This window comes from Typopeltis vanoorti, chromosome 21 (genome assembly GCF_054136105.1).
Source record: "Typopeltis vanoorti isolate ZY-2024b chromosome 21, IOZ_Tvanoo_1.0, whole genome shotgun sequence".
NCBI lineage: Eukaryota > Metazoa > Arthropoda > Arachnida > Uropygi > Thelyphonidae > Typopeltis > Typopeltis vanoorti.
In genome coordinates this window covers 73,095,724-73,123,056 of record NC_143569.1, presented here as the reverse complement: position 1 = coordinate 73,123,056, position 27,333 = coordinate 73,095,724, and the positions used below count along the sequence as shown (strand labels likewise).

General features: G+C 37.5%; 1 protein-coding gene across 2 annotated transcripts in view; it reads right to left on the bottom strand.

Moving 5' to 3' along the window:
* Positions 1 to 27,333, bottom strand: part of LOC150094967 (sodium/potassium-transporting ATPase subunit beta-2-like) — a 188,755-nt gene that overhangs the window by 24,418 nt on the left and 137,004 nt on the right. For both annotated transcript variants that reach the window (XM_090411287.1, XM_090411286.1), the window contains exon 7: positions 15,423 to 15,590. In XM_090411287.1, coding sequence (XP_090267413.1) covers positions 15,423 to 15,590 — 168 coding nt within the window. The remainder of the gene's footprint in view (positions 1 to 15,422; positions 15,591 to 27,333) is intronic.

The window sequence follows — 27,333 nt, the reverse complement described above, 5'->3', positions numbered from 1 at the left end:
CCAAAACCTATAAAGTAATAAAATACATGAATAAAGAAATAAAAGAAAAGATAAAAATATAAACAATAGATTTAGAAAAATGGGTGACCTATTTCCAAAATCTCTGGATAGATGAGAACAATGAATTAAAATTTTATAAGACAAAGAATGACCTAATAGAAAATATCACAATGTTAGAACTGAAAATAAAGAAGATGAAAAATAGGAAAACGCCAGGAGAAGACAATATAAATATAGAACTATACAAAAATGCAGGTGAAAAATTTAATGAAAGACTTATGAAATTTTTTAATATGGTTTGGATGTCTGGAAAAACCCCTAACTCTTGGAAAAAAGCACTAGTTATCCCTATCTATAAAAAAGGAAATAAAGACAATTGCAATAATTATAGGGGAATTAGCCTGCTGAATACAGGATATAAAATATATGCAGGAATATTAAAAGGGAAACTAAGCAGCATTGTAGAAAACAAATTACTAGAAGAACAAAACGGTTTCCGAAAAGGCCGATCCTGCATAGATCCAATTTTTACTTTAAAATTATTAATAGAAAAGAGAAGAGAATTTCAAAAAGAAACACACGTGGTGTGCATTGATTATGAAAAAGCCTTTGACAAAATTAGTAGACAAAAACTGTTTAAAATATTAACTGATTTAAACATACCAAACCAACTTTTACAATCTATTCAAGAAATATATACAGGAAATAAAATAGCAGTTAAATTAGAACACACCTCAGAATGGAAAGATATATCAAGAGGAGTACGACAAGGATGCACCCTCTCACCTCTGCTTTTCAATATATATATAAATGAAATATTAACAATCTGGAAACAGCATAACCCATTTGGTATACAAATGACCCCACAAATGAAGATAGATACACTACTATTTGCAGATGATCAAATAGTATTAGCTACATCAGAAGATGACTTACAAAGATCATTAAAATCATTAAATGATATCTCAAAGCAATATAATATGACAATATCCAAAGAAAAAACAAAAATAATGGCATTCAAAGGAGAAAAACCCAATAAGAAGTAAAATAGTGATAGATAATAAAATACTAGAACAAGTAAACACTTTCAGATACTTGGGATGTGATCTATCATACGAAGAAGAAAAAGACATAGACACTAAAATATCAAACTTTGTCAAAGTAAATGGCATAATAAATAATATATTTAAGCCATCCCTGTTACAAAAACACACTAGAATCAAACTATATAATGTCTTGTCAAAACCAACTCTACTATACGGAAGCGAAACATGGACCATGAAAAGGAAAGATGAAAAACGAATTCAAACAGCAGAAATGAAGTTCCTCAGAAAAACAGCTGGATATACCAAGTGGGACCACAAAACAAATTAAGAAATCTTACAATCCCTGAACCAATTAATTACTACATAAGACAGTATAAACAAAAATGGCTAGAACATTTAAATCGAATGGACAACAGCAGACTACCAAAAATATTATACAGATACAAAATAAGTGGAAAAAGAAGAATCAGAAGACTAAGAAAGAGATGGCATGAGACCGGAACAGGCCACATGGCCTAAATCCATGTTAGGAAGAAGAAGAAGACTTGTCTGAATGCAATAGTAATAATTAGAAGCAAATACAGACATCATCTTAATACTGTACTACCTTATTTTTATGAAATAAATAAACTCAATTAACAGTGAACAGGAACTAAATCATGTTATGATGCATTGAGAATTACTATAGGTGGGCTATAGTATATTCATACTATAGGTGAGCTAAGGATTTTTTTTTTTTTTCTGTGTTCTATGAATGATTTTATATATTCTTTTCAATTTTTTATTTTTTTTTGCATTATCTGGAAATCCTCTAGACACCAAACATGGAACTTTTTCAATCCACTTCAGGCCTCCAGCAAGTGGGCAGCAGTCTCACACTGGGCGATGAAGTTCATCTTCCATTTAAAGGTGTAGAGCTCCATACCTGAGAGCTATGCTTTTCCACTCACTTTAATAAATCATGTTGCTGGGAAACAATCACCTTGGGTCATAGCTCTTGGGCAGCATTTTTCATCTCTTTGATTCCAACCTGTGCTAACAGAATGCTAGTATGTTCTCACCTGGTTTGCCAATAATATGAGGCCCATATGAACAGGCACCATCTTACAAAATCAATGTAATGCTATTGGTTATAATGTAATAATGTTATAATTATATAACATATAACATATATATGTTATATTGTTATAGGGCACTCAACACCACATAACCCTCTGTCTACACTACTTGATTTATCTACACACTAAGCCCACTAATAGTAATTGGCAAATGGGGAATTTTCTGGAAATAGACTATTTATGTATTGATCATCTTTTCCTTGAAACATATGAAATCATCTGAACCTCAACCAATCAGACTGCATGCCAATCTCTCAAAGTTCTGAGAAGTGATCACTATTAATTGTTCATAAGTTTTTTGTTTTTTTAATTGGTAATTTTTTTTTTTTATGTAGGCAACTTTTAACAATTATTCCTTTGAACTCTAATAGTGCAATTATATACTCAGCTGGGACTGAGACACAAGCTAATATACACATGATTTATTGACTCATTATTGTGATTCATGTTTTGAAGGTAGTTAACAGTCAGTTTCCCTGACAATGTCCATGTAACATTGGATGAAATATAATTGCTAGTTTTTGAATAAAATTCTATATAACTTTTGTTTCATGTGTAAACTGTGAAAGTTATTTAAATATGTCTGGTGCACACATTATTATTATTATTATTATTATTCAGGCCTCCATGGAGTCAAAAGACGACTCATCGTGGGAGGTCCTTCCTAAGAACATAAAGTCTGTCAAGACTCATCGAGGGGAGGTTCCCCCTAAGAAACACAAAGTCTATCATACCACTCCTTAAACTCATTGACCGTTCTCGCCCTCACCACTCTATCAGGCAATGCATTCTACGGCTCAACCACCCTCCATGTAAAGAAACCACTCCTCACCCTCTTGCTCACAGTTTCCTTTCGTAACTTCCAGGGATGGCCTCTTGTCATCATTCCTTCCTGCTGTTCAACCAAGTGAAAGAACCCCTCAGTGACCACCTCTCAACAGTTTAAAAGTCTCAATCATATCACCTCTCCTTCTTCTATCCACCAAACTCTGCAGTCCACATTCCCTCAGCCGATTCTCATAACTATCTTTGTACAGTCCTGAGACCATCTTTGTCATCCGTCTTTGTATCTTTTCCACAGTTAATTTATCCCCTTCAAATCCTGGGGACCAAATCTGAGAACAATCCCTTAAAACTATTTATTTACTGAAGAGGTTGTTAAAATAAAACAAAACAAAATATATATTTCACACTCACACACACACACACACATATATATATATATATATATATGTTAAAGATACCAAGCTATTTTAAACCTGGTTTTACTCCATTTCCCAAGTAAGCAAACAGACAAACAAGTCAAGTTTGTGCCTGCAAGTGTTGCAAGTCTAGCTGACCCTGCACGTAGTGCAAGACCAAGGCAACTCATGGTAAAAGCAGAATAAGCTCTGACCACTAATCTTAATATTTACCCTTAATGCAATTAAGGGTAAATATTAAGATTAGCATCACACATTCTCTTGGAGGAGATGTATGATGCTTTATATTAAAGGCAAGGGGCCACTACCCAGACCGGTTTCGACCTTTATTGAGGTCTCATCAGTGGGAGCCAGGCTAGAAATACCAAGATTTTAGTAATACAGAGCTTATAAGTATTTTACCAGAACAAGTTACCATAAGGTGATTTAACCTTATTAAATAAAAATCTCAGGAGGAGATATAAATGTAGAAAGTATTTTACCTTGGGTATAATAAATGTTAAAGATATCAAGCTATTTTGAACCTGGTTTTACTCCATTTCCCAAGTCTTGGTCTTGCACTACGTGCAGGGTCAGTTAGACTTGCAACACTTGCAGGCGCAAACTTGACTTGTTTGTCTGTTTGCTTACTTGGGAAATGGAGTAAAACCAGGTTTAAAATAGCTTGGTATCTTTAACATTTATTATACCCAAGGTAAAATACTTTCTACATTTATATCTCCTTCTGAGATTTTTATTTAATAAGGTTAAAACACCTTATGGTAACTTGTTCTGGTAAAATCTCTGGAAGTTATGAAAGGAAACTGTGAGCAAAAGGGTGAGGAGTGGTTTCTTTGCATGGAGGGTGGTTGAGCCGTGGAATGCATTGCCTGATGGAGTGGTGAGGGTGAGAATGGTCAATGAGTTTAAGGAGTGGTATGATAGACTTTGTGTTTCTTAGGATGGGGGGGGGCCTTCCCTCGATGAGTCTTTTGACTCTGTGGAGGCCTGAATAACAATAATAATAATAATAATAAATACTTATAAGCTCTGTATTACTAAAATCTTGGTATTACTAGCCTGGCTCCCACTGATGACACCTCAATAAAAGTCGAAACCAGTGGGGACTATTATGAGTTCGCTCTCTTAAGGTTTTTGCCTTAAGGGAACAATTTGAGTCTCCGGAAAAAGTGTTTTCCGGCACAGCCCGATGAGGGGCTTTGTCAGTGAATGCTTTTCTTCAGAATATGAGCGGTTCTGCTCGATGGTGGTGGTGGGCAGAAGGCCATCACTGAGTGGAGCCAATGCTGAGAAGGATGGTCTTTCGCCCACTATTGAGTGGTCTAGGATCGTCCGAATTTTTAGAGCCGGCTTTACTTACACATAAGGTCGAAACCAGTCTGGGTAGTGGCCCCTTGCCTTTAATACAAAGCATCATACATCTCCTCCAGGAGATGTGCTTTGCATTAAGGGTAAATATTAAGATTAGTGATCAGAGCTTATTTTACTTTTACCATGAGTTGCCTTGGTCTTGCACTACGTGCAGGGTCAGCTAGACTTGCAACACTTGCAGGTGCAAACTTGACTTGTTTGTCTGTTTGCTTACTTGGGAAATGGAGTAAAACCAGGTTTAAAATAGCTTGGTATCTTTAACATTTATTATACCCAAGGTAAAATACTTTCTATATATATATATAGCAATTTGTAGTATTAACTAGGTACTGGGATATGTTCATATTTATATATAGTGACTATAACCGAGACTAGAATAACAATTAAATTTATTCAAAACGCAACATGTTTCATCAGATTGTCCAACTTCTTTAGGCATGGGAACATAGAAAGCAAGTAAACACTATAAGAAACATCGTATCACTATAAAACGACTATTATAAAATCAGTTAGCTTTGAACTGTAGCTACAGTCTGTGTTGAAGTTCTATTGTTAAGTAGCCGTGTGCATCTGATTTCACACATGTGCCAATATCGGATAGCAGAGCTGAAAGAGTCCGATAGATTATAGCTGAGGTTATTATTTATGTGATGAGGGTCCATAACAATTTCCTTAGACTCGACTATGCGTCGCTCCACCTCGTCACGGCATATATGAAGGTTTGAGGTTGTTGTTGTCCAGTTCATCTCATGTTGATGGCCTTCATCATTTGTGTTTACTGAAAACAGTACATGGCTTGACAGGGCACTTGCTCTAGTTCTTTTGTAGGCAATGTCTCTCTGATGTTCTTCTAGACGTAGGAGGATGGATTTTTCAGTTTGGCCATAATATTGATTCCTGCAGTCACACGTGATTTTGTACACTCCTGGGAATTGTAGATGGTTGTGAGCTTGTTTGTATTTGCTTAAAATCAATCTTAGGTTAGGAAGAGTAGAGAAACAGGTTTTTATGTTGAACTTTCTTAAAATTCTGAAAATCAAAAATTTTAAACTCCAGCCTTCAGATATCATGGTGAGCTTTGACGTGGTGGCTCTCTTTACAAACGTACCAATTCAAGAGGCTCTCGATATTTTTAAAGAACAAAATTTCAAAAAAGATGTTTTCCATGCTATCACATTGCGTTCACTCCGGCTACTTTCAATATGAGAAGAAAATCTACAAACAAAATAAAGGATTGGCAATGGGAAGCCCCCTGTCTCCTATATTAGCTGACATCTTTTTTGAAGATTTTGAACAAAAGGCAATCTCCTCAGCTACTCTTATTATTATTATTACTACTACAGGCTACTCCAGGAGTCCTTAGACTCATCGAGGGAGGCCCTAAACATCATGTTCACACAACTGTTCAACATTCTCACAGTATCTATCATACCTTGCCTTGAACTCGCTCACTGTCATAGCACTCACAACAGACTCTGGCAGCTTATTCCACTCATTTACCACTCTAAAAGTAAAGAACCCAGCTCTAACACCCATGCTAACCACGCTCTTGCCAAGCTTCCATGGGTGTCCCCTAGTTTTCCCACCACCAGTCCTGATCTCAAAAATATCATCTGAATTAATCCTATAGAATCCTTTTAGCAATTTGAATGTCTCAATCATATCTCCCCTCTTCCGCCTATCAACTAGTTTCTGCAACCCACAAATCTTCAACCTGTTCTCATATGGTTCATTCCATAGACCTGCTATCATCTTAGTCACTCGCCTCTGGATCCTCTCCACCTCCTCCCCATCAAGAAGGAACCGAGGTGACCAAATCTGGGCACAGTAGTCGAGATGAGGTCTGATCAGGGCTCGGTACAGAGGTACAATAACTTGCTTGTCTCTGCTCGTCAAGGTATTTTTCAACAACCAAGTGAGTTGATGAGCTGATTTAGCTACTTTTGCAATGTGCCCCCTAAACTTCATCTCCCTATCCACCAACACTCCCAAGTCCCTGGCCTCATCAATCTCTTGGAGTACAGTTCCACCAATGTGGTATACTGCTGCTAATCTTTTCACTCCGAAATGCATAACCTTACATTTTGTCACATTAAATTGACATCCATTCTCCTTAGTCCAGAACTCCAATCTATCTAAGTCATCTTGCAAGACTTTGACATCTTCTGCGTTCACTATCGCCCTACCCAACTTTGCATCATCAGCGAACAAATGAACTGTCCCACTTAGACCCTTCCCTATATCGTTAATGAACAGATTAAACAGCAGTGGTCCAAGAACAGAACCCTGTGGCACACCACTAGTCACAGGCCGTCTTTTGGACTCTACTCCTGAATAAACTACTCTTTGATATCTCTCCATCAACCACCCAGCTATCCATCTCACCAACCCTATATTCATTCCCATATGTTGTAGTTTACGGATTAGAATTCCATGTGGTATCCTGTCAAACGCCTTTGCCAGGTCCAGCAGTATCACTGTAAACCCATTTCCCTTATCCAGTTCAGCCGTCACCTTATTATAAAACTTGAGCAAGTTACTGAGGCATGATCTACCCTTCACAAAGCCATGCTGTCCTCTGTACAGTATCTCATTTTCATCAATCCATTCCTGTATTTTTCCCTTGACTACTTTCTCCAAGACCTTGACAATGACTCCTGATATGCTGATTGGTCGGTAATTTGAAAACATAGTCTTGGATCCTCCTTTATGCAGTGAAACTATTTTCCCCTCTTTCCACGCCTTTGGGACTAAGCTAGACCCGAGACTCAGATTAAACAACGTGGTCAAGGGCACTGATAATTCATTAGCCGCTTCATGCAAGACCCGTGCCGGTATACCATCCAATCCCACAGATGTATTCACATTAAGGTTCTGTAATAGACTATTCACCTCCACTTCATTCATCACAATTCCCGTATAAACTAATGGTTCCTTCATTTTTTCAACGTCACCACCTGGATGATATACTTTTGCAAAGTGCGCGCTCAGTAACTCCACTATATCGTCTGGTTCAGTGAACTCTTTACCATCGTCATTCCTTAAAATCATTTTGCCATGTACAGTTTTTTTCTTGCTTGCAGCATATTGAAAGAACTGTTTGGGATTCTCTTTTGCTTGCATAGCTAGTTTCCTTTCATAATCGACTTTTGCTGTTTTTACCACACTCGTTACCCTTCTGGCCTGCACTTTATACCATTCGTGTGCCTGCAGGTCACCCCTTTCTTTAAGTTCCCTCCATAGTTGTTTCTTTTTTTGCAGCTCAAGCTTAATGGTGTTATTCATCCATTTAACCCCTCCTTGTTTCACTATTCGGACCTTAGGTATACAATCAGCCATAACCTCCTGTAAATGCTCTTTGACCACTTCCCATGCTCTATCGACGTCCAGCCCTTGCAGTTGTACATGCCATGGCACTGATCCAAGCAATCTCCTAAGCTTGTCATACTTGCCAGCACGGTAATTCCACATATACCCTGTCTTAATCACAAATTGCACACCTTTAGCCACCTCCCAGGTCAAGACCTTATGATCACTCTCACCAATAGGTGGCAACATGGTCATATTCCTTACAGTCAAATTCTCAGATACTATTACCAGGTCAAGCACTCTCACACCCCTAGTATTTTCGATTACATGCTGTTTCAGATAGTTATCCCTTAATAATTGAATAAAATCCATTTCCTTCCTCACATGTGTCCTCTCCTCCTTCCAATCAATGTTACCATAGTTGAAATCCCCCATAATAATTACCCTCCTTCCACTCATTTCATCAATTTGTTTATACATACCATCTCCACCATCTATTCCATCACCTGGTCTATAGCAGCACCCAACTGTATATTTTATTCTGCCAGTGTCAATCTCACACCAAATAGCCTCAAATGAGCTCCTTTCACTATCCTGCAATACTTCAATTCTCCTTGGCTGCAGTTCATCAGCTATCATCAATAACACCCCTCCCCCAATTTTATTCTCTCTGTCCCTCCTAAACATACTATAACCTACACATTCTATCCCACTAACTATATCATCTTCCGTCAGCCATGTTTCACTAATGCCAATAACCTGTGGCCAGGAAGAGCCAATGAAGGCCAAAAATTTTTCCTTCTTGTTCCTAATACTCCTGGCATTAGTATACATGAATTGCAGTGATCCCTTTGTCCCACCCTTATCTTGATGCGTTATTCTAAATGTCCCATTCCCATTTTTTGCCCTTAGTGCTGGCTCAGGTACATTATATACATTTTTACACTCAACTGTCTCACTGATGTCTGGATATCCACTTCCCCCCCCCCCTCCTTGGTAGTTCTAGTTTCCCTGGTTCTGCACATCCATTTTCACTTCATTCAGCAACACTTTTTTCAGTCTCCGCACACCAAGTCCATTCAAATGCAGGCCATCCATCTTGTATAAGTCCTTTCACCCATCAAACTCATTCCACACGTCCACGAATTCCACACCACACCGTCCGCATAACCTGCGCATAATGCCATTTGCAATTATGGCCCTCCTTCTAAACTCCTCTCTGTCATACCGCGGTAACAGACTCACCATTCTAACTCTGTCACTCTTTTCTTTCGCTACCTTTAACAATACTTTCAAGACCTCTCTCATAAAAAATTTATCACATTTCAATTCATTCGTGCCCGCCACAATTGTTAATTCTTTCACCCTCTGTTTTGGCACTCTAATACTCTCACTTACATCCTTAAATTTCGCACCCGGTAAGTACGATTTAGTTACACTCCCATCTATTACTCCTCTTAATAACGAGTCACCATACAACACTCTTTCCTTCATTTCGGAAACTCTCCCACACCTTTTATTTACGTTAGCCGAATCACTCTGGAAAGAGTTTTGCAGGTGCTCTAATTGCCGCTGCGCATTTTGTATCACTGCACGCAGCCTAGCGATCTCACTTCCTACACATAATTCCTCATTTTTTTTATCATTCAAACCATTTTCTCTTTCTGTATAATTGCTCTCACTCTTTCTTAGATCACCGCTCACATTGCCATCTAGTACACCGCAATTCCCTATCGAGCCACTATTTTCACTCGCATTCTGGCTTTCTTCAACCGTAACTGTCTCACAACCTGACACATACTTCGACTCCTCACTTTGCATACACTTTCTACACATTCTCCCACCACTATCACTTTCAATCCAAACTCCAGCCTCATTCGGGAATGCATACATTCCACACACATCACATTGGACAAATTCTCTCACATTATAGTTTTTGAACAATGGCGTCGTATTTTTGGACGCCATTATCTTACATCGCATTTTCGCCATATTCAATCTATGAAATGTATCGTAAAAAACGTATCGTTAAATACTAAATTAATTAACGGAATTTACACCAAAATCACACAGACACAACAAGCTACCAAATTTAGACAATATTACGTTATGATTTTTAACATATATTCTAATTTCCATTCAAAATTGTACTTAGCTTTCAGGAGCTCCCTAAAAATACGACCGTTCACCTCTTAAACCAAAAATTTGGCTAAGATTTGTAGATGACATATTTCTTATCTGGGACCATGGCACCGATAACCTTCAGTCTTTTTTAAATCATTTAAACAACTTCCACCAAGATATCAAATTAACAATGGAGGTTGAAGAAAATGGATCTCTTCCCTTCCTGGACGTAAGACTTACTAAGTCATCTGATTCTATTAAAATATCAATCTTTAGAAAATCTACACACACACACAGATCGATACCTGCATGCGTCCTCACATCACTATCCTGCACAGAAAGTGGGTATCATCTCAACCCTAGCACATCGTGCTAGATCTATACTGTCAGATGATGAAGATCTAAAAAATGAACTACAACATCTAAAAAGAACCTTCACAAGTAATGGCTACTCGTCGAAAACTATTAATAAGCATCTGTACCACCGCCATCAAAACAACTCAGAAACACAAGACAATCCAAAAGGTTATATCTCCTTACCATATATCAGCTCGCTCTCCACGAAACTAAGAAGAATTTTAAGAAAGTTCAACATAAAAACCTGTTTCTCTACTCTTCCTAACCTAAGATCGATTTTAAGCAAATGCAAACAAGCTCACAACCATCTACAATTCCCAGGAGTGTACAAAATCACGTGTGACTGCAGGAAGCAATACTATGGCCAAACTGAAAAATCCATCCTCCTATGTCTAGAAGAACATCAAAAAGATATTGCCTACAAAAGAACTAGAGCAAGTGCCCTGTCAAGCCATGTACTGTTTCAGTAAACACAAATGATGAAGGCCATCAACATGAGATAAACTGGACAACAACCTCAAACCTTCATATATGCCGTGACGAGGTGGAGCAACGCATAGTCAAGTCTAAGGAAATTGTTATGGACCCTCATCACATAAATAATAACCTCAGCTATAATCTACCGGACTCTTTCAGCTCTGCTATCCGATATTGGCACACGCATGAAATCAGACGCACACAGCTACTTAACAATAGAACTTCAACACAGACTGTAGCTACAGTTCAAAACTAACTGATTTTATAATAGTCGTTTTATAGTGATACGATGTTTCTTATAGTGTTTACTTGCTTTCTATGTTCCCACGCTGAAGAAGTCGGACAATCCGATGAAACACGTTGCGTTTTGAATAAATTTAATTGTTATTCTAGTCTAGGTTATAGTCAGTATATATATATATAAATATGAATATATATATATATATATATATATATGAAATATACTGGAGTTCTATATATATATATATAGAAGAATGTGAGGGGAAGTGAATATGTAAAAAAAAAAAACAAGAATTTTGAACTATCTTAGTATTGGATTCTTTAGTTCAGAGATCTAAAGATAAAAATGGAAACAGTAGGAGAGAGGGGTATGCGAATGCTAGAAGAGAGAATAGCAGTAGAAGAGAGGAAATGAGAGAGACCTATGGGAATGAAAGAAGAGGAGAGAATGGAAGCAATAGGAGAGAGAGAGAATGGTAAGAGATATGATGACTCAATGATCCGTGGTGTTCAAGACAGGATGCATGAGAAGTGTTTGCCAGGAGGAACAATAGAAAAGGTGGTTATGGCAATTAAGAGAGGTGAAAGGGTGAATGAGATGATTGTGATGGTAGGAACAAATGATTTGAGTGGTAATGTAAGTCGGGCAGCGAGAAATATGAGATTTTTGCTTGAGGCTGTACGGAAGAAGACAGAGAGAGGAAAAATAGTGTGCATATCATATTGCCTAGGTATGATAATGATGAACTGAGCAGAAGAGCGGTGATATTGAATGGCATAATAGCGAGAATGTGTGACAAGAGAGGACTGGTATATGTGGATGCTTGGAGTGCATTTGAGGAAAGAGAGGAATTATATGCATGAGACTGCTTACATTCGAATGAGGAAGGATGTAGGCATCTGGAGAGATTGCTGTTCTGAACGAGTCAGTGTGTCCCAGGGAGGATGATAGCAGGGATGGCCTCTTGTGGGAATGGATACTTGGGAGAAGGGAGATGATGTCAGGTAGCACTGAGCCCAGCGGAGTCTAGAAGGGATAATGCTGGGTATAGAAATAATGGCATTTATATGTTTTATACTAATGCCAGGAGTATCCGGAATAAGGGAGAGGAATTGGTGGCGCAGATAGCATCAGCCTGGCCAAAAATTATTGGGATCACTGAGACGTGGTTGACAGAAGAAGAAGAAGAAGATATAATAACAGGAATAGAAGTCGCTGGGTATAGCATTTTTTGTCAGGATAGGAGGGGAAAGCGTGGTGGTGGGGTACTGCTTATGATAAGTGATGATCTATGTCCTCTAAGAGTAGAGGCTTTGGAAGGAAGCGAGACAAATGATTTTGAGAGCATATGGTGTGAGGTAGAGGTAGGCAAGACAGGATATTTAGTGGAGTGTTGCTACAGACCCAGGAGCACAGAGGATGGAGACCAGGAGATGTTTAGACAGCTAAGTTTGGCAAGTGCAAGAAGAATGATTGTTATGGGGGATTTTAACCACAGTAGTATAAATTGGAGAGAGGAAGATGCATGTAGCAATAGGGGAATGGAATTTCTAGAATTCTTGAGGGCCAAATATCTTAGGCAACATGTAACAGAGGGAACAAGAGGTTCAAGAGTTTTGGATTTGGTTATAGCATCAGAAGAGTTGATAATAACTGAGATGACATCTCTCCCACCAGTTGGAGAGAGTGACCATATGGTTTTGACTTGGAAAATGAATAGACATGCAGGAGTATCAAAGAGACGGGAACTTATGTGGAATTATAAAGCAGGTGATTATAACAGTCTTAGACGTCAACTTCAGGAAGTTTCATGGAGGGAGGAATTGGAAGGCCGGGATATCATTAGTGCATGGGAAATTGTGAAAGAATATTTGTTAGCAGCAATGGTAAGTTGTATACCACAAGTGAAGAAGAGGACACAATTTGGAGTAAAGTGGATGACAAACAATATTAAACAGGAATTGCATGTGAAAAAGAGGCTATGGAAGAGATATAAAGAGACAGGTGAAGAGAGGATGCATGAAGAATATAAGACACAGGCCAGAACAGTGACTAGTGTGGTACAGAAAGCGAAACTGGAATATGAGAGGAGGTTGGCCCTAAGATCCAAAGAAAATCTTAGGGAATTTTTTAGCTATGTGGCCAGTAGGAGGAGAAATGACTGTGGAAGAATGATATTGTGGGATAAAAATGGGAATAGAGTGACTGATGCAGAGGACATAGTGGAATTGTTCAATGAACACTTTATTGGAGTATTTCATCCTAGAAGAGTCAGTTTTAATGCTAGAGGGATAGGGCTGGTTCAAGGTTTAGAGGTACAGGAGGAGAGTATGTTTCAGATACTGAGTACTCTGGATGTCAGTAAAGCTTTGAGACTGGATGGTATTTCACCATGAGTTTTGAGAGAATGTGCCAGGGAACTGACAGTGCCTTTAACCTGGCTTTTCAATGAAAGTCTGGCTTCAGCAAAGGTGCCCAGGGAATGGAAGGATGGTAAGATAGTGCCATTGCAAAAGAGTGGTAACAGACTGGAAGTGTCTAATTATAGGCCAGTCTGTGTGTCATCAGTAGTTGTTAAGATCTTGGAGAAAGTAGTGAGGGACCGTATACAACATTGGGCAGATGAGGGAATGTTATCTGTGAGAGACAACATGGATTTGTGAAAGGGCGCTCTTGTTTTAGCAATATGCTAGCCTTTTATAATAAAGTTACAAGAACATTAGATGAGGGAAAGGCATATACTGCAATTTTCTTAGACTTAGCAAAGGCATTTGACAGGGTGCCACATGATAAGCTGATATTTAAAAGTTGCAGCACATGGGTCTGGATGTCAGATTGGTCAACTGGATTCAGGATTTGCTGTCTGATAGGTATCAAAGAGTTGTGTATGGTGGAGCAGTTTCAAGGAGGCAGAGGGGTTACAAGTGGGGTCCCACAGGGCTCAGTACTAGGACCTATATTGTTTAACCTTTATATCAATGACATTGCCAGTGGATTGCAAGGGGATATTCAGTTGTTTGCGGATGATGCGAAGCTAGGAAGGATTATTAGTAATAGTGCAGATGTGGTAGCCCTGCAAGAGGATTTGAATAAGCTAGATAGATGGGCAAATGAATGGGGGGGGTGTCAGTTTAATGCAGCAAAATGTAAGATCTTGAGGTTTGGGAAACATCGATGGGATGCAGCATACTCTATGGGAGGAGTTATACTGGAGGAAGTAGAATAGAGACAAGAGATCTGGGGTTGATGGTTGATAGAAACCTGGCGTTTAGGGGACATATTGCAAAGGTGGTGAAGGTAACACAGAGGATTGCTGCAATTATGAGAAGGACACTGACCTGCAGAGATAAGAGGGTTATCATTCCGTTGTATAAGTCTCTGATCAGACCACACTTGGACTATTGTTCTCAGATTTGGTCTCCAGGATTTGAAGGGGATAAATTAACTGTGGAAAGGATACAAAGACGGATGACAAAGATGGTTTCAGGACTGTACAAGGATAGTTACGAGGATCGGCTGAGGGAATGTGGACTGCAAAGTTTGGTGGATAGAAGAAGGAGAGGTGATATGATTGAGACTTTTAAACTGTTGAGAGGTGGTTACAATGTTGACACTGGGGAGTTCTTCCGCTTGGTTGAACAGCGGGAAGGAGTGATGACAAGAGGCCATCCCTGGAAGTTACGAAAGGAAACTGTGAGCAAGAGGGTGAGGAGTGGTTTCTTTGCGTGGAGGGTGGTTGAACCATGGAATGCATTGCCTGATGGAGTGGTGAGAGCAAGAACGGTCAATGAGTTTAAGGAGTGGTATGATAGACTTTGTGTTTCTTAGGGGAGGAGATCTCCCCTCGATGAGTCTTGACAGACCTTATGTTCTTAGGAAGGACCTCCCAAGATGAGTCTTTCGACTCCATGGAGGCCTGAATAATAATAATAATAATAATAATAATAATAATAATAATAAAAACTATACATCCAACAAAATAAACCATAAAACCTGCTATAACTGTTACCTGTAATCCAATATTGTCCTTACTTTGCTAAATACTATGCTTAGATACATTTAAAAACTTCTTTTCCTAAGCTCGAGGGAGAGACAAGAGTCAGTATATTTTGATAATATCTAAATGTTAGCAGAGAAAAAAGATATTAAAAAGTAGAAAAAGAGAATTTCAACTTACCCAGCATTGAATTGTTACTGAAACTCCAGGTTTGAGTCCCATAATCTGCACCATGACTAGTGGTGATCGATAGTTCTTTTGGAAACTGATTTGAGGAAAGAACAGCCGGGAAAACCCTTTTCTTGGAAATGATCGGATATCATCGATTTCACGCTCATCACTAGGATGCTATACAAAAGGTCATATACATTTATAAATTTCAGCATTATTCCAGACCATCATAATACTCATTGTAGATCTTACTCTCTTCAGACAAATCACAATTCCCATTATACCTTGCACTGAACACATTTAGCAAAGTGCAATTTTCTCCCAACTCGAGAAATGCATTCTACTCACTCATTGCTTTCATGTAAAATATCTACTTTGCACTTCCTTACTCATATGATGCTTATACAACTTCAGAGTATGACCTTTCATTCCTCCCACTACCAATTATACTGTATATGTGTCAGATAGGACTCCTTTCATCAACTCATGTTTCAATCATATTATATCTCCATCTGTAGAAAGTATTTTTAACTTGGGTATAGTTATGTTAAAGATACCAAGCAAAACCAGGTTTAAAATTGTTTGGTATCTTTAACATATATCTCCATCTATCTGCAAAGCTCTAAAAAACATCTTCTTTTCACCTTTCTGCATCCCTAATATGCCAGAGTCTTAAGCCAGTCTTTTCTGGATGCACTCCAATATCAGTCAAATATTCAGGTGACCAGATCTGTGCATAGAAATTCAGATACAGCCTGATCAGTGCGTATATAATCCAGATGGGATTATAAAACGAGTAGAAGGCAAGAGGGGGAAAAACCAGAGGCCATCCCTGGAAGTTGTGTAAGAATGTGGTGAAGAGGGGGGTGTGAGGAGTAGATTTTTTACATGGAGAATTGTCAGTGAATGGAATGCATTACCAGAATATGTTGTTAATGCAGAGAGTGTTAAGGACTTTAAGATTCAGTATGATAAATATGTTGCCAGTTGCATGAAGCTCCCATGATGCGTCTGTTGACTCCATAGTGTGCGCAATAATAATAATAATAATAATAATAATAATAATAATAATAATAATAATAATAATAATAATGCTAGTACTATTAATCTCATCTCTACTTGTCAGTTTCCTTTACATTATGGCAGGAAATTTATAAGTAACTTCACAACTTTTGCAACCTGTCTGCCGTTCTTCGACTCTGAACGAGTCAAAGTTGTACCTACAATAAGATATATCTCAGTCTGTCTCCTTTAGCCACTATGCATGATTTTACACTTTGAAACACTAAACTGATATCTGCATTTATAAAGCCACAACACCAGACTATTTAGATCTCCTTGATTCTCAGTGTGGCAGTATCACACCAAACCTATCTGCCATTACTCTTCTCTATTTAGCATCATCTGCAAACAATTGAATATTTCTTCTAACTATATACATGAATTAATAACATATACATAAATAATATACATAAATTAAAAACATCAATACTAGAGGAAAACCCTATGGTGTACCATTCTTCTCCTATAAGATACTACTTCCCAACAACAACTCCCTTTTTTTTATTTGAATCCCACTAATGAAAAATTGTACATTTATTATCATACATTTAGTATCATGGGCAGGCTAAGGGTTTAGATAATATGGAAATGCTGCTCTAGAGACCAATGGAACTTTTTCCCAATATATTTCAACACCAATGTGGTATACTGCTGATAATCTTTTCACCCCAAAATGCATATTCTTACACTTTGTCACATTAAACTGACATCCATTCTCCTTAGCCCAGTCTGCCAATCTATCCAAATCATCCTGCAAAATTTTGACATCACATGTATTCACTATTGCTCTACCCAACTTTGCATCATTGGCAAATAACAGAACAGTTTCTCTCATATATTCTCATACATTCATCCTTTCCTATATTATTATTATTAATAATAATATTTAATAATAATTTAAAAAAAAAACAGAAAAAAGTATCAATTTTTATGGATCAAAGATGGCAAAATATTCTTGAGAAAGTCACAGACTTCAAAGTCTATACAAATAAAAAGCTCGGAAGATATAGATAGGTTGCCAGAGTGAAACAAAAGACTCCAACTTAGTTCAATAAGAAGATCACAACACAACAAAAATGAATGTGAACCATCAGATAGATGTAAATTACACCAGAATACCTCAGTAATTTTACTTTTGAATCACTTGATGCATGGAAACAACACACACAGTACAAGCGAGAGGTCTCTCAATCTTGCATATTGACATCAGAAGCATCCGAAAACATTGGTTATTGTTACAGGCTTATCTGAGGAATTACACTGATATTATTGATATATTGATTCTAACAGAAGTATCCATAACTAATGACGAAGCGACTGCTTTCCAAATTCCAGGCTTCCAACAACATAGATCATATTGCCAAACAAAAAGAGAGGGTGAAATATTAATATACATCAAACAAAAATTAATAGCAAAAGAAACGGCCTATCAGTTTGAGCATGCTGAAACCCTTTGCCTCGAAATCACTAATACCACCAATAGACAGCACCCCATAATAGTAAATGCTATTTACAGGCCCACTAAACCTAAACATGATAAAATTCTTGCACGAACTCAAATGCTGGCTTTCACGCCAAGAAATATGCTCAACTGAATACCTAATGATAATTGGTGATATAAACATAAATACTGCAAATGAAAACCAGAACAACACTGTACAATATCTAGACACGCTATCCATGTATAATCTAATACCAACAATAACATCATGTACTAGAGAAGAAATATTCGGAAATACTATCACTGCCTCCTGTCTAGATAATATAAACGTCCGAGCACCACTAAACAGTTGCACTGCATCAGTCGTAAAGGGCAAAGTAGCATACCATTGCTTCACCTAAACCTGCACACCAAGACAATGTCCCACAGAAGAAATGCGACAGAAAACAATAATAGACAAAGAAATAGTCAACCATGAAATAAGAAAAACAGACTGGGAACACCTGGCATCAGATTCAGCGATATCTTATACAACAACAACATTAAATTCACACTGGAAGAAATATATGAGAAAGCTACAAAGAAAGTCAGAATTCGTTCAAAAACAACACAAAATCCTTGGATAACACAAAATTTAATCCTAGATTAAATTTTGTGTTATCCAAGGACGCTTTATGGAAAGAATTAAAGCGATATCCAAATAACACAGCTTTAAAAACTGAATATAAGATAACAAGGAATCGTCTTACAACACAAATCAGAAATGCAAAAAGAAGCTACTACAGAGACAAAATAACCTCTGCACAAAACAACATGAAACAAACCTGGCATCTGATCAATGAGATGCTAGATTGTGGTCCCAACACCACCACCTCCGAAACCATAAAACACAGCTTCATGAAAGACGCAAAACCTATCCAACAACTAGTAAATGACTTTAACCAATACTTTGCAGACTCCATCCAAGAACTGCACAGAAATACTCCCCCAATCACAAAACGTGACCCTCCACTTGGACCACAATCAAAACAGACATTATGGTTCCCAACCATAAAAGAAGCAGAATTTCTTTCTGCAATACATCAAATCAAACCAAACAAAGGCCCAGGAATTGATGGTATAAGACCTAAAGATATAAAGCAACATGCAACTAGTTTAAGTCCTATCCTACTAAAATTAATAAATAAAATATTTAAAACAGGACAGATACCAAGTATGCTAAAGACCGCCATAATCACACCCATATACAAACATGGAAAAAGAAATTTAATCAGCAATTACAGACCCATAGCAACATTACCAATTATCAATCAAATTATGGAGCAGCTCATACTGAAGAAACTCACAGCATACACAGAGACCTTTCATATTATCCCCAAAACATAATATATGGTTTTCAGAAAAATAAGGGAACAACATCTCTCTTGGAAGACTTCACAGATGTAATTAATACCGCCTTAGACAAAAACAAAATTGCCATGGTAGTCTTTATTGATCTAACTCAAGCATTCGATACACTCACACATCAAACCTTGTTAGAAAAGCTGAGGCATGTTGGAATAGACGGGCCTCTTCACAGGTGGTTTACAAACTACCTTCAAAATAGAAAGCATATCACACGTATCGGATCAAACCGAAGCAGAGAGCTACCAGTAACCTGTGGAGTACCACAGGGAGCTGTACTCTTCCCAACTTTATTCAACATTTACATACACGATATTAATCAGCTACCACTCAAAGGTAAGATATTCCAATACGCAGACGATACAGCAATAATATCCATCCATAATAACGCAAGCATAGCCCAAAGAAATATGCAACATGATATAAATCTGATCATAGAGTGGCTCATGAAAAACTCCATATACCTAAACTCAGAAAAGACAAAATTGATGATATTCAGAAATCCACTGACGCGACCAGTTGATAACAAATATATACCATCCAACATCCACTTTCCAACATAAAAAACACACAGAACAGCAAAACCACTACAATCACTCAGGTTGAAACAATACAATACCTTGGAATTTACTTTGATGCAGATATGAACTGGAATAGCCACATAAACCATCTACACAACAAACTCTGAACAATAAGTGGCAAACTCTACAAGTTAAAAGATATAGTTCCCATACGCCTAAAAACACTAATATACAAAGCACTATGCCAAAATATACTAAGATACGCTATAACAACGTACGCTTTCTGTGCACCCTACAAATTAAATAGATTAATGTCGCTACAGTACAAAACGATAAAACTGATCTTTTGGGAACAAAGAGAAAATAACGACTTTATATATACTGCAATGTCAGAACAAAATACTGACAGCAAAGCATTTATGTCACTATGCAGCTTTGCTAAAACATTATTTCGATGCCAACTACAGTATAGTCAGAAATACATACCATATAACAAGACCTCAGACAACTAATTATATCACATATAAATACAATAATCACTACGGAAAGGCCACATGAAACTTCTATATTCCAGACATGATAAACAAATTACCTTCTGAATACAGAAACCTTACAAACTACAATAGCCTGAAAAGAGCTCTAAGGACCTACTGTGAACAAGAAACACGCACCCAAAATACCATACAAACTTAATGGAACACAATATATTCGTTCAGGCTTCCAGTTCAGCGACGCATCAATACATTCCAAGTTATTGTGTGTGTGTCTGTGTGTATATGTGTGTGTGCGTGTGCGAATTTCTCAATCATAGATTTCGTAGCTTCCCAACACAGCAAAAAAAAAACGGTAAATAATAACCAACTGGTGTCATCCTCAGATAAGCTTACATATAAGCTTCGAGGATGAAAGCAGAGAAATTAGTTCTCATCCAAGATGTATCATATGTAACCAAATGCATGTAATGTACGTATCACATGAAAACCAATGTATGTAATGTAAGTATCATATGTAAATAAATGTAAGTAATGTATCATATGTAATCAAATGTATGTAATAACTGCAAAAGTATGCAATATAGAGTGATTATATCCATTGATATTGTATATATATATAGAGTGTAAAATTGCCAAGAAACATCTGTAATAATCATCATTAGGAATATTATAATAATATACATTGTAAACAGTTACTGTTATTATTATTATTTTAAAAAAATTATGTACGAGAAAGTATTTGTTATGCATAATTGTGTTCCTATAATGTATGTAATTTATCTGAGAAATAATAAAAAATGTTTAAAAAAAAATTATTATTATTACCCCAAGACCTCATGGAATCAAAGACTCAGCTGGGAGATCCTTTTATCACACACACACAGCTCATCATACCGTGTCTTAAACACACTCAAACTCCTTGCAAACACCACACTCTCAGGCAAGGCATTCCAATCATTTACAACTCTGCACGAAAAAAACATGCCTCTCCCCTACACCCTCTTTATATGGTTTCCAGGGATGACCTCTGGTTCTCCCCTGATCTCCCACTATTTTATGTAGAACTTCTCCAGCATTAATCCTATAACAACCCCTTACCAACTTGTATGTCTCTATCATATCTCCCCTCTTCCTCCTGTCCACCAGACTCTGCAAATCACATCTTCTCAATCTTTCCTCGAACTCAACATTCCAGAGGTCAGATACTACCTTAGTCAGTCTCCTTTGGACCCTTTCCAACATCGCTTCAACCTTCTGAAAGCCAGGTGACCAAATCTGGGTACAATAGTCTATGTGTGACCTAATAAAAGTCTTATACAACGGAACAAGAATCTCTCTACTTCTGCATGTCAGTGTCCTCTGCATCATTCCCAGAAGCCTTTGTGTTGTCTTCACATTTTTTGGCTATGTATCCCCTAAATTTCAGATCCTTATCCACTATCACCTCCAGATCTCTTATTTTTTTCCACCTCCAACAATATATCCTCCTCACCAAGCATAAATTCTGCATCCCATCTTTGTTTTCCAAATTTTAAAACCTTACATTTTGCAACATTGAACTCACATCCCCATTTGCTTGCACAATCACTCAATTTATTCAGTCTTCTTGTAAGGTCACAACATCTTCACTACTCTTCATGCTTCATCCCAACTGCATCATCTGCAAACGACTGAATATCTCCATCCAAATCATTGCCAATATCATTAATATACAAGTTAAACAGTAATGGCCCTAAAACGGACCCCTGAGGCACTCCACTAGTGACTTTCCTTTTCCTGGATATCGCTTCCTCATACACAACTTGTTGATGCCTATCAGATAACCAGTCTCCAATCCAATGCACAAGTCTAATATCCAACCCCATCTGCTTTAGTTTGACTGTCAACCTATCATGAGGTACTCTATCAAAAGCCTTTGCAAAATCCAAGTATATTACTGTGCATCCTTTTCCTCTGTCCAAGGAAGCAGTCACCTTATTGTAATAAGTAAGTAGATTACTAAAACATGACCTCCCTTTAGCAAATCCATGTTATCCATCAAAGATAATACCATTGTTGTCAACCCAACTCTGGATCCTAGTTCTCACAAACTTCTCCAACAACTTACCTGGCACCCAGAGGCCTATAGTTAGATGCTTGAGTTATGATCACCTCCTTTATAAAGTGGCACAATCTTGCTCTCCTTCCACTCCTTAGGAACTTGACCGAGTGCAAGACTCATATTAAAAAAATATGTCAAGGCAGGTATCAACTCTCTGGCACATTCCTTCAGAATATGCAGTGATATATTATCAAGTCCCACAGCCTTGTTTATATGTAGTTTACTCAACTCCCCATACACCTCTTGCTCACCTACAGTCAGTCTCTCCTCCCCATCATCAACTGCTCTCAATCTCTCCATGAAATCACATTCACAAGATTGAAAGATCTTTATGAACTGCTCATTAAGTATCTCCACCACACATTCTGCATCAGCTGTCTTTATACCATTTTCTCCAATCAACATCATCCTTCCATAATCATTCTTTCTTTTGCTGGCTACATATCGAAAGAACTTACGATTCTTTTTGGCATCATTTGTATCGCAAATGATGCCAAAGAGATCTGTATTTTTTATACAGATGTATCGCATGTATCTCTGTATTGCATGCTTAATCTCTTTATTCATCCATCTCCCACCTACCTTATTTAACCTTCTCACCCGTGGAATACAATTAGACATTGCATCTACTAGATAGTTTTTGAAAATCTTCCAAGCTGCATTGATCTCTTTTCCAGCTAACTCCTCATTCCATGCTACACCTGCAAACTGTCTCCTGAGCTCTTCATAATCACCCCACCCTTGTAGTCCCACATATACCCTTTTTTCACAGAAGTCCTCACACTGCTGGCAACCACCTAGGTAATCACCTTATGGTCACTCTCACAAATTGGTGGATGATTCGACACCTCATTTATAATTACATCCTCTGATGAGATGAACAAAAGACCCTCAATCCTCGTGTTCCTTCTGTTACATACTGTCTGAGGTAGTTATCCCTCAAAAACTCAAGAAACTCATTTTCTTTACTTCCAGTTGCTATCTCATTATCCCGGTCTATATTGCCATAATTAAAATCGCCCATTATGATTGCCCTTTTCTTATTTGCTTTGCTAATTCGATTATACATTTCATTATCACCACTATGCACATTACCTGGTCTATAACAACATCCAACCAAGTATTTGATTCCATTCACCTCTATCTCACACCATACTGCCTCAAAACCACTGGCACTATTTCCCTCTTGCATATCATTAAGCAGTGGTCCAAGAACAGAACTCTGCTTCACACCACTAGTCACAAGCCTTCTTTTGGACTCTACTCCTGAATAGACTACTCTCTGAAATCTCTCCATCAACCACCCTTCTATCCATCTCACCAACCTATATCCATCTCCATGTGCTGCACATTTACTGATTAGAATTCCGCATAGTATCCTGTCAAAGTCTTTGCAAAGTCCACAGTATCACTGTAAACCCATTACCCTTATCCAATTCAGCCATCACTGTTTATAAAATGTGAGCACATTACTGAGGCATGATCTACCCTTCACAAAACCATGCTGCCCTCATTGCAATTGCAGTATCCCTTTTCCATCTATTCATTCCTGTATTTTGCTATTGACCAACTTCTCCAATACTTTGACAATGATTTTGATATGCTGATTGAATGGTAATTTGCAACAGCAGTCTTGGAGCCTCCTTTATGCAATGGAACTATTTTCCTCTCTTTCCACCTTCTCAAGACTAACCCATAGCTGAGACTTAGATTAAACAATATGGTCAAGGGAACTGACAATTCCTTTGCCGCTTCACGTAACACACTGAGCTGGTATACCATTCAATCCCACAGATGTATTCACGTCAAGGTTCTATAACATGCCATTCACCTCAGTTCCTGTATAGGCTATCAGTTCCCTCATTCCTGCAATATCTCTGCCTGGATGATATACTCTTGCAAAGTGTTCGCTTAGTAATTCTACAATTTCGATTGATTCAGTTACCTTCCTACCATCAGCATTCATTAAAATCATTCTGCCATATACATTTTTTCTTTTACTTGCAGCTTATTGAAAGAACTGTTTGGGATTCTCTTTGGCTAACTTCCTTTCATAATCTGCATTTGCTTGTCTCACCACACTGGTTACCATTCTGGCCTGTGCCGTGTACTGTTCATGTGCCTGCAGGTCACCTTTCTCCTTAAATTCCCTCTACAATTGTTTCTTTTTTTTTTTTTTTGCAGCTCCAGCTTAATGGTGTTATTCATCCATTTAACTCCAGCTTGACATCTAGGTATGCAGTCAGCCATTAACTCCCACAAACACTCCTATATCCACTTCCCATGCACTATTGACATCCAGCCCTTGCAGTTTTACATGCAATGGCACTGATCCAAGCAATCTCCTAAGTTTGTCATACTTATTAGCCTGGTAATTCCCCATATACCCTGTCTTAACTCAAAATTCCACACATTTAGCCACCTCCCAGGTCATGACCATATGATCACTCTCTCCAATTGGTGGCAACATAGTCATATTCATTAGAGGCAAATTCTCAGATGCAATTAGTAGATTGAGCACTGTCAAACCCCCTAGTATATTCCATTGCATGTTGTCTCAGGTAATTATCCCTTAGTAACTGCATAAAATCCATTTTCTTCTTCCCATGTGTCCTCTCCTCTTCCAATCAGTGTTACCATAGTTGAAATCCCCCATAATAATTACCTGTCCTCTACTCATTGAATCTATTTGCCGATGCATACTATCTCCATCATCTATTCCATCCCCTGGTCTATAGCAGCACCCAATAGATGAAATAAAATTTTTCTTTTACCTTAATTGTTGCTGCAGCCTTCTGAAACTTGGCTTCTCTTCTTTGCTACCAGAATATTGAAGTTTGGAGAGAAGGACTTGGTGGTTGAGACTTTTGTTATCTGTTTAATTGGTCATCAGTTATTCTTGAATGATATTTTAATTTGTTTATGTGCATTCAAGAGAATAACTGCTCGCAAACATACGAACTTCCAAACATAGACATTATTCTTACAGAAAATAGTTTAAATTCAGGATATGTATCTCCCAAATACTGATAAAATGTTTTTTAATCTACTTTTGAAACTTCTCCTGAAGAGCTAAATCACACTTCATATCTATGTCAACAGAAAATGGATCCAGCAAAATGGAAAATTTTTGCTTCATTTCATGTAACTCTAAGAACCTTTTTTTGAAAGTCTCTTCTTAGATCAGAAATTACATAGCTGTACTTTGCAAAGGATATTTCTTCATAACTAAGAGCATATTCAAGTGATTTCAAGGTAGCAAAGTGAAATAAATTCCGTTTCAACATTTGATTGGCCCAAAGCTCAAGCTTGATATCAATTGCTTCAATCTATGAAGAAAGTTCAGTCACTAACTTAGTAAATTATTAGTGACAAGTATACATACATATATATATATATATATATTTATAAAAAGATATTGAATGACTAGAATCGAGAGAAATGAAAACAAAGTTTATTAGTACTACACAACTAGTTTCAGCTTGTATCAGCCTTCGTCAAGTGCACATTAAAAAAGAAGAAATAACCAGTAAAAATACATGGAGGAAATAATTGTAAACTACACAAAAAATTAGTGTATATATATTTCAACATTGAAATGCTGAAGTCTGCACATTCAAAATTGTTCCTCGTTGGCTTCATTGTTGGATGTATGCACGTGTATAGCATCTCGTGAACGCCAGTATTTGACCACAGCACAATGACAGTCTGAAAGGTTGTAACTCAGGTTGTTGTTGAGATGTAGGGGATTGAGAATGATTTCCTTTGATTCTATCTTCTATTATATATATATATATATATATATATACTTTGTTTAATACAGCTTTGTTAGCATGTTCATCCTGCAGCATAAACACAGCTCTACATCGAAAGGTTAAGCCTTAAACAGTTTATCTTTAATACTTAACCGTTACAGGCTACAGATAAACTGTTTTATAAACTCCGTAATGATCGAGAATAATTTAAAATGATACAATAATAAAAAAAAAATAATAATTTTTTTATAAAATTGAGCTGTGGGCCAGATTGAACATGACTGTGGCCCTCAGGCTGTATGTTTAACACTCCTGGATTAGAGTAAAGGGAGACAAGCATAGAACAAGAGCCCATCCCTGGAAGCTGTATAAAGGAGGGTGTGAGCAAGAAGCCACTAATTAGGTCTGATGATCTTTTTTTGCATGAAAGTGTGGACTTCCAGTATGAGTCTTTTGACTTCTTGGAGGTGTAATGTTAATAATAATAAATAATAACAATAACATTACTATAATCCAACAACTACATCACATTACATTACATTCCATACAATCCACCATCTGTATTACACACAATGCTGAATTTATGCCTGTTAACTGCATGCATTCTGTGGTCGACTTGCCTGTTTTGTGGGTAGAAAAATTCCTTGCTCCAGAAGAAAAACCCCTATTACCTCTATATGAGGCTGGCTAACTTGCAGTTGAAAAAGCCCTCATAAAGATTCCTCACCACATGACAACAATCAAACCTAGGTATTTTCCAATCAAAAGGATGATGTGATGTAATATTTTTTCTAACTACACTACAGAAAATGCCATACTACATTTATGAACTTCCAGGCTTTTTGATTCCTCTACCCGTCATATTCAAAACTATCCCAAAACATGAAATATAATGATAAAATATTCACTGAACATCGCTACATCTTCAGCTGATACTACATCCTCAGCAAATAAAGTCAAATCTTCCATACTCACTTTCTCTTCTACTAACACAGTACAAAATTCCCTAGATTATCAGATACTGACATGAATGGTGGCTAGCCATCACCCATGTCAATGTCTCATAATCACTTTCACCAATCAACTGTTGAAGCACTAACACCTTATTTATAATAACATTTTTGATGCCATTTAATTATATC